This window comes from Diplotaxodon limnothrissa, linkage group LG1 (assembly GCF_057381915.1).
Source record: "Diplotaxodon limnothrissa isolate DT_005_m linkage group LG1, D_limnothrissa_male_GT1.1, whole genome shotgun sequence".
Lineage (NCBI taxonomy): Eukaryota > Metazoa > Chordata > Actinopteri > Cichliformes > Cichlidae > Diplotaxodon > Diplotaxodon limnothrissa.
In genome coordinates, this window is record NC_140596.1 from 12887415 (window position 1) to 12896711 (window position 9297).

The 9297-nt window shown below is 39.7% G+C and overlaps 1 protein-coding gene across 2 annotated transcripts; it reads left to right on the top strand.

Moving 5' to 3' along the window:
• The first annotated feature begins 2408 nt into the window (after positions 1-2408).
• serf2b (small EDRK-rich factor 2b) lies at positions 2409-4559 on the top strand. Of its 2 annotated transcripts, XM_085352916.1 has the most exons (3): positions 2409-2521; positions 3284-3392; positions 4155-4559. In XM_085352916.1, the coding sequence occupies exons 1-3, from the start codon at positions 2515-2517 to the stop codon at positions 4219-4221; spliced, it is 183 nt and encodes a 60-aa protein (XP_085209042.1). In that variant the 5' UTR covers positions 2409-2514; the 3' UTR covers positions 4222-4559. The 2 variants fall into 2 exon arrangements, with proteins under 2 accessions (XP_085209042.1, XP_085209048.1); XM_085352922.1 differs by lacking the exon at positions 2409-2521 and having other exon boundaries at positions 3277-3392.
• Positions 4560-9297: the final 4738 nt, after the last annotated feature.

A 9297-nucleotide genomic window follows, 5' to 3' on the forward strand; every position in this document is an offset into this window, starting at 1 on the left:
TAAGAAGTAAATATATAAGGGTATTAGACAATGCAAATTATGTCTTTGTCTATTCATAGCGGTGGTGTCTGTGTAAAAGTTCAGCTTTGGGCAGACATGACTCAGTCATTTAGTGTATTTAGCAACCAGACAGCGAGTAAAGTCAGAATATAAACACTGCTAAGAAACATGGTTTTCCACTTAACAAGCCCCCGTTTTGCTATTCGCCTTAACAGAAAAATGTCATATTTTAGATGATTTCAGAGAAGTTACTGTAGCCTTTTGTTTCAAGAGTTTTACCTGATCTTATGATATGTTTTTGTATTATAATTTGATTGAAGCATTTTGGATATGGAATAATTAGCTTTGATATTTTTATAGTTTAAATGCATCGTATAAAGTATGTAAATCTCCGAATGTATTGTTTGTGTGACTTCTTTCCAAATTTACCTTAGTATAGTCTGCCACCTACTGGCATCTTTGCAGTCAGCTTTTTAGGAGTCACTCACCATCTCAGAAAAACCATCTCTCATTCTACTAAATCAATATTTGTAAGCATCCATTGCCATATTTGGATTGCAACCTGTGATGTTTCATTACACAATACCATTAAGGAGCATCTCACTGGTTTCACATTCAGTGGTTAGGCTCGCATTTTGAAAGGAAAGTTTACAATTTTACTTTACCAAATTAAAAGAGTCACATACTGTAATAGGAAATAAAAGTGAGTACGAGGTAGCAAAATTATTCAACACTTGGAATCAAATCAAATCTGAAAAAAAAATAAATAAATCAAATCTGATGCTAGAGACATGAACCACAACAAATGTTAAACCTACCTCCTGTATGTATTAGATGACTTGAAAATTATGAAAATTATGGTGCCAGTCATATTCTTAAAAAAAATACTACTGTAGGCAAATCCAGGGTGCAAAGAGTTGAAATGCAAGTTTTATAATATATCTTCTGCCTCCTGCTGTTGATCAAAAGACCAATTAGGCCAATCAGGAGTCATTAGGAGTCACTAGGATCATCATTTCATTGTGAGAACAGTAAAAATCTATAAAAAATAAACAAAAATATAACAAACATTTATGATCAGCGCTGCTTTATAGTTGGAGATGACTTGTGGCCTTTGTATCCATGATGAAAATATTTGTGTGCCATCATTTACTTTAGTATAGTCTGCCACCTACTGGCTTCTTTGCAGTAAGCTTTTCAAGAAGTCACCAACTGTCTAGGACAGAGGTCAGCATTCAATACTAACAAATGTTTTGGCCAAAAAGAAAAAAAGGAAATCTAGCTAAAGTCACACATGTTTGGACAAAAGCATTCAGCCAAATCTTTCCATCTACCTCTGAATATTGGTGTTTTTGGTCACAGCCATGCAGTCTTCCTTTACAAATATTTGAGAAATTAAAGATGTAAAGTGTATAGAATGACACCATTGCACCAAGTTAGGCCATGAATTTTCAACTCTCTCAGATAATCCACAATCAGCTCTAAGTGATATTACTGTAAAGTGGAAGGGCTGGTTCTAGACCCTTAATCTGGCGGAACGGTCATTCAATATTTGTAAGCACCCTGTGCTAAATCGGGAGTGGTGTGCAAGAATCTTTGTAATGTTTAGGTTTTTATTCATCATGTAATACCACCAGAGCGGCAGCTGACTGACTAAACCATTGATACAAGGCAGACTCATGCTTTCATATTGTTTATGCTAAATTCTGATTACTGTCATCTCTTGGCATCCTGGTACCTTCTCTATATTTCTCCACCACCTCAAAGCAAACATCACATCTGGAGTTTCATTCCTTCTTGGAATGAAGCCGTACTGCACAGAGATTCTTAAATCTCCTCTCAACTTAGCTTTAATAGCTCTTTCCCATAACCTAATGGTTTAACTGATTAACTTTATCCCTCAGTATATGATTATTTTTTTGGCTTGTATACTGAATTTCCTATTTTCCTAGTAAAATATCAACCACTGAGAGCAGTCTCAAGGCTTTTGCTGTGCTGTATTTACTGCATATACTTTGTACTGTACATACTCTTTTAACAGTTTTTCTACCATTTAAATTTTAACACACCGATTTTGCAGTCCTTTGCTGCCTCTTTCCCAACCCTTTTTGGTAGCGTCATATTCACAACGAGCATACATTTGAAAGAAATAAAAAAGCGTCATAATTTGAACATTTTGTATACGGTTCATTGATGGTCTTTGTATTTTTTTTAACACGTGGACTACATGATTTGTAAAGTCCTTGCAAAATGCTAAAAAGTTAAAAAAAAAAAAAATAATTTAAAAAAGTCACCCCTTTGCAACTTCACCGTCGTGGCATGTTGACGACCAGACTTGACGCATGTGCAGTCCCGTGTGGCTCAGCGGAATGTTCTGGTTCTCTTGCGGAAGTCTCGCGCATATTTGGCTCGCGACCAAACTGAAAAACAGCAACGGGAGCGTCGAGAAGGGAGTCAGCGGCCCTTTGGCTGAGCTCGTCTGGATTTTTGGGGGAAGAAGACTCGATCACTAAAATGACTAGTGAGTACCGACATTTATTACGCTCTGAGGGATTCATGTATTTGGTCGGATGCTTGTTTTCCGTGTTTGTTATTTTTCACCCATGGTTGTCGTTGATCGACTTGGGTTCCGTCTATTTCATGTAACATACATTATCCTATTTTATAGATTCTATAGAGGATTGTCGTTTTGGGCAATAACTTAAGGACGCAATTAATTTGGCTGTTTCATTTGGTTTAATGAAGGACATAGACTTTTGCTAACATGTGTTACATAACGTCCCGTTGTACGTGTGTTGGCTTTGGGTCGCTTGTTGTCCGGGCGTTACTCTGAGCCCTGGCCTGTATGTGTGGACGCAATACAGAAACAAAATATGGGTGTTCTGGTCTAAACGCAGCTTCCGTGTTTTTACTAGTAATATTTTTTTTAAATCCTGCACATGAACTTGGAAAAAACCATGATAGCAGCGAATTCTTTTGATGCCCTCTGTGTTGTTGCTCTGGTTAAGAAAATGCTCCGGAGCGCCTCTCTGCCACGTCGGCTGCTTTTGGGCGATGCACCATCTTCATATTTCATCGTGCAGATCATAGCATACTGTTTTTCTTTTAACTATTCGACTTGTAGACACACAGATTTCCTCTTTTTTTTTCTTTTTTAAATTCAGCTTGTGTTTTACTTCTTTTTTGCTGGAAGCAACTTAAGTCAAGTGTCTCATTACAAGGCGCAGCTTTTTCATCTGATTTGTTGTTGTTGTTGTTTTTACCCTTTTTATTGACATGACAGGAGGAAACCAGCGTGAGCTTGCACGCCAGAAAAATGCTAAAAAGCATACTGAACAGACTAAAGGCAAGAGAAATGAGGATGGGCTATCTGCAGCTGCCCGGAAACAGAGGTAAGCCTGCACTCTGCAAGAGGTTAAAGAAGTGTAGGATGCACACAAACGAAACAAACCAAAGCATAGTTTTCTAAACAGCACAAGGTGACGGAAATAGTGCGCATGTTAAAGGTAAAATGTACTAACAATTAGGAGAATTCATTAGTTTGTTTTTTAATTATTTTATTTTATAGTTGTATTATAATTGTCTAATTAAAATGCGTACATTATTATATATTTACGAAAATACAAAAATTATAAATGTATATATTACATATTTTATACATCATTATAATATATATATTCAAAGGTTTATTAATTCCATACCTAATTATTAAGTTTTTAAATAATTCTTAATTTTTAAAAAAAAAAGTGAAGGGAAAAAAACCCTGTACACCATATTCAGGGGTTTCTGGCTTTTTCATTGGAACTTCTGTACGTGTAAGCACTGGTTCTTGAATAGTAAAGGCAATGAATCAGTGTTGTCTTACCTAACAGAAGTTATTTATCCTATATTTCTGAACCTTTATTAATAATAATAATAATAATAATAAACACACAAAACCATCTTATGCTTGAGTAAATTAAACCCCACCAAAAATCCCCAAAACAAACAAGCAAACAACAACAAAAATGTGTGTTGCAGTACTTTAGGCAAGGAATTTGTCTTTCAAACAGTTAGACATATATTACACATAATGTGATTGTGTGTGTGCACGCACATTTCAGTCTCCTAATAAAGCTTGTCCTCTCTTGAAATGTCTCCCTTTTCTCCTCCAGGGATGCAGAGATAATGCAACAGAAGCAAAAAAAGGCAAATGAAGGAGGGAAAGGAAAGACCAAGTGAAGAATGAAGTCTTGAGACAAATTCAGCTCGGTGTCTCAAGAACCTGTTCAGCATTCTACCTGATATTTATAAGAAAGGATCTTTTAATTTTTGTCTAAACTCAAGAATCCAGGATCTGACTTTCCTCTCTATGGCAAATGACATTGCTTGTTGGATTTGTTGTTTTACATGATGAAATTATGTCTGAGCAAGTTAGCGGTTGTGTCACTTTGGTGCTGCATGCAGGGGCGCATCAGTGGTGTAAGGAGCAGAATAATGATGAACAATTCTCAACACAAAGCATCTGTGTAACAGTTGTGTATTTTTGTACAAAGATGTCCCCTGCTGGTTTCAAATAAAGTGTATCTTTTTTTTGTTTGTTTCATACTTGTTTGACTTATTATCAGTATGTCAATATTAACAGTGAGTCTTTTACCAAAGGACCTTTGTAATGGTGCCACATGTAGGTATAGACTGAGGGACAATGTGGGGTCATAAATACAGCTACAAAAGGCCTTGCTCCAGATGTGTTTATAGCTGTTTACTTATATACTAGAAGGGAGAAAACAGGTCTTGTAAGACAGTGTCTACAAGGCTTAAAATGAGGTTAAACCTGGATTGAGCAACAAGAGCAAAAGATTAAAGATATCTGAAAACAGTCCACTATGTGTGGTCATTTATGACCATAGCAACCGTATTTACTTGAATTGTGATATTTCTAAAGTGTATCCTGCCATTAGTTATTCAGTCTACTAATACAGCTTTTCATAGTTGGGGTAGGGTACTGGAGAGCTGTGTGGGGTCATTTGTGACTTTGGAAATGTTTGGTTTTTAACATAAACCTATGTTTTGTTTGAAATTTTATATTTCACTTTTGTAGTAAACCATGTTTAACAGAACCAGCATCAACATCAGAATCATAGTGAACTGAAAGTGGGTGTTTAGGGAAAAAGACACTGAAAAATAAATAAATTGGATCCTGAAAGAAACATACTGTTCACCCATAAAACTAAAAGGTAAACAGGAAATGTTCTCTTCTCTCATTGTGGTTAAACAGGGTGTGTTTTTGTTACTAGGATACTATGTGATCCAAAGTATTGTTACGTAATGTCTATTCTTAACATCTAAAAACCTTTCCCTGAGAAAAAACACATAAAGCTAAACTGAAACAGAACATTTTCAAGCCAAAAATCTAAATGGAAACGGGCAAATCCACCCAGAAAACTGAAACTAAACTCCAGTGTAGGTGTGAAGTATTGTACTCCATGTCGCATAGCTTAACGCAAAATTAGTGCGTTCTTATTGACTATGGTAAGACATTTCTTTCTCACTATTTTCAAAATGATATTCATAAAATCTCTGACTCTTCTTGCGAAGCCACCAAAACGGTGCTCAGAACTGCACACAGCCTGTAAAAGTCACTGCACTACTGAGTGTTCAATATGCATTTGTTCAAATAATAAACATATACATAAATAAATAAAAGAAAAACTGAGCTCCAGAAAGAAATAGCTAACTTTCTGAGGCCATCATCAGTTCCAGTGTGCAGTAAATAAAGACAATAAATGTAGTGAGATTAGGTGAAGGTGTGTCCCCCTCGATTACATTGAAGATCCGCATAATGAATTTTTATGTTCTATATTGTACTTGCAGTCAACAGGGGAGCCCTCTATGGACCTAAACAGGATAACCAAGGTCACTGAAGTTTTGTGTCCACAGTATGGAGCTTTTCTAGAGTTGGTCTTTTTTTTTTTTTTTTTTTTTTTTTTTTTCTTTAAATGACATCAGAAACAGCAGTATGCGACATTACGTGATGGCAGAGCTTCAGTTCATCCTTTGTCATTTTTTTTTTTTTTTTTTTTTTAATAAATAGGACAGGGGGAATGAATGAGAAAAAGAGGGGGAGAGAAAGAAAGAAAACCAAAGGGGAGAAGAGACGGTGAGAAGGGGGGGGAAGAGAGAGAAAAAAAAAAAAAAGAACTCCTGGGTCACCTGTATGGAGAAAAAAAAAAAAAACAAACAAAAAAAAACAAACAGAGGAGACAGCAAACAACAAAGAGCAACATAATAATAGAGAAAACAAAGCACCATCACAATAAACTAGCTAGCCATAGATATCAATATTTACTAAATAATAAACGATATTGTGCAGCACGCAAGATAGACAGCGCACAGTGTGCTTTGAGGTAGCAGCCAAGAAAGCTTTAGTCCGCGTCTGTGAATACCCATGTGTGCATACCTGTGTGGATCAGCATGCTTGCATTCCAAAGGTTTCTCCATGTAATGATCTGCTAGGGAGTGTGGGGGGGCCACAGCCCCGTCCTCCAGGGTGTGAAGCGGGTATGGAGGAGATCAAAACTCCAGACATCCAGAGGCCCCCAGAACACAAGAGACCATGGAAGACCAACAGAGGGGCAGCCGCGCCACTGTTCCAGTAAGAGCTGAGGAGAGTCCCAGATGAGGGCTCGCCCAGCAGCCGCGGAGCAGAAGTCAGGGGGAGTTGCAGTGACGCGCCCGTGAGCTCCGCCGGCCCCCAGCTGCGCCTGAGTGACCGAGCCCCAGGCCGAGAGGCCGGGGGCACCCCACCTCCAAAGGGGCCCGAGCGAGCCCCAGGCCCCAGGCCCCGACAAGCGGCCGCCAAGGAGTGAGCCGGTGTGTACCCGGACGCCCACCCCCAGACACAAAGAACCACCAACACACCGACACCTGAGGGAGTCCGCCACCGGCAGGGGAAATGGTGGTGGGTGGAGATAGGCCTCCAAACCTTGGAGGGCCTGAGGTGTCCCCAGAGAGGTGGCGTCTGATACCCAACCTGACATATAGACACAGACATACAGGCACACACAGACACAAACATCCATTCCCACCCTCATGCTCTCATATGCACTCACTCCACACTCAACCAACGTGGAGACAGACATAAAGAGACGCTGTACACACAATCACACTCCCCAAGCGTACTCTACAATCCGGGTCTAGGTACCCTTGCCCCTGGAGGGGGGAATTGCACCCAGACCCAGGTGGTGTTACCCTTTTCCCTGCGGTGGGGAGAGGCAGACCACCCCGACTCCGCAGCAGCAGGGAGGCCCCACACCCCAGACCGCAGTCGGACGGCCAACTCCTCCTACTAGCCCTCCCGCTCCAGCAGGCCGCAGAGAATGGGGGTGGGAGAAGACTCCAAACCTCCCTCCACCCGCTCATTGTAGTGTTGATGCATATGTGTTCTAAGGTGCAATTAAAACCCAGGAGGGCATGGAGCTACCTGCCATGGAGCAGCAGGTAAGCGCATAGTCCCTCCTGCTAGCCCTCAATGACTAAGTGTATTTAAAATTGAGAGGTGGGCAACGACGTCAGGGGTGAGGTATACACCCTGATGGTAAATTGGACTCCGTGATTGTGCCCACCCCCAAGATCCTATATGTATGTGTAATGAGAGTGTGAATAATGTGAATGTCTAAGTTGTGGGATAAAATTGAGGCAGAGGCAGCCAGAAGGGGACGGGGGGGGGTAGCCTCCTCTGCACCCTGGTGACATACCCCCACTCCTAGAGTTGGTCTTGCTGATGATCAGTTCATCAAATGCATCTGAATAGCAGCACCTGGCTATAGTTGCCCTGTATATATATATGTCATATATTGTCATCATTTAAATAATTTAAGAACCTGCTGAGCTTCAGATGATTTTTATGCCCTGATGCATATAACTTTATAAATAAAAAGACAATTATTCAATAAGAATTCATTGAATTAATTACTCTCATAATCAAAACAAAGAACCCTCGGTCATAGTCTGTTTTGTCCTTGTGTCTGCATTCTGGTTTTCTCTCTTTTTGAGGCTGATGGTTCTGCTGGAGGTGTCTTCCGGTAAAAAGGCAGTTCTTCTTCCTTGCAACTGCTACTCATGGAGGATCACTGACAGCACTCGATATGGTCTTCTGCTGCTTTGGGCCATTGTTTTCCAGGTTCCATGTGTTGTGTGATCAGAGATGCTCTTCTGCATATCTTGTTTGTAACGAGTGGTTATTTAAGCTGGCTATTTTCCTCTGACATCCAGCATGAACATGTCATTTTCATCCAGAGGATTGCTGCTCACTGGATATGTTCTCTTTGTCAGACCATTCTTTGAGTAGAGATGGCTGTGTGGGGAAAATCACACTGCCACATGCGTGTTCACATGCCATGAACAAGAAAATGGTCTTTCATAGCTGCTTAAAGTTAATGAGAAATGACTGTTTTCCTTTTCTTCCTCCACTACTCATGCACTCTTTCTCCTCTGCCTCTCAGATTCTTTATATAGATTGTTAAAGTCTTGCTGGCTGGGCTCTCTGACCTGGTGTGTATTAGTCAAATTAGTTACACAATTAGGCAATAAAGACAGATGAGTTGTTGTGCGTGTCACTGTACAACATGTTTTGATTTTAGTAAATCAGAGTGTGCTTAGAGCTTTATAGGAGTAAAGTGATCTGTAAGCCACGTCTAATGTGACGAAAGCTATTTAGCTTATGACAGTGAGCATTTAGTTAAGAAGAGTTTGTGTTTTATCAGTTAGGGAAATAAATTATAGTAGTATATAATTGGTTTCCACCTTATATAAGATACATAACTTGACGTCAGGGAGAAGAGACTTTGTGCTCTGCTTGTATACAAAGTGTATACTTTGCTTGTACAAACAAAGTGTATCGCCAGACAGCGAAGCGCCGCAGTGGCATAGTTCCACCACTAGGTGGAAGCAAACTCCATTGTATTTTTGAAAACAATTATCCAGTAAAGGAAATCCAGACTCTTTTGGGATATATTTTATGTTGCGTTCTTATTGCTCGGTGCAGGGCCAACAATCAGTTAAAAAAAAATTAAGATATTTTAATTGCTTTACTGAAACATCTGCCTCTCTTGAATGCAGATAACCCGCTGGAGCACTGCTGCTGTATACTGGCCAAATCTAAGCACCAGAAAGTCCATATTGCTGATATTTGATTGCATTCAGCTCTGCCTATTTATAGTCAATAATCGGTGTGCCTACTTACTGAAATCCACTGAGTTTCTCTCCTCGGTTCTCAGATTACAGGGCGTATAATTAAGTCACCACTTTAGCTTTTTT

Bases quoted from the DNA above. Each gene is read 5' to 3' on its own strand.
- serf2b (XM_085352916.1), top strand. The intron at 3,393-4,154 runs GTAAGCCTGCAC...TTTCTCCTCCAG, and splicing joins GCAGCTGCCCGGAAACAGAG to GGATGCAGAGATAATGCAAC.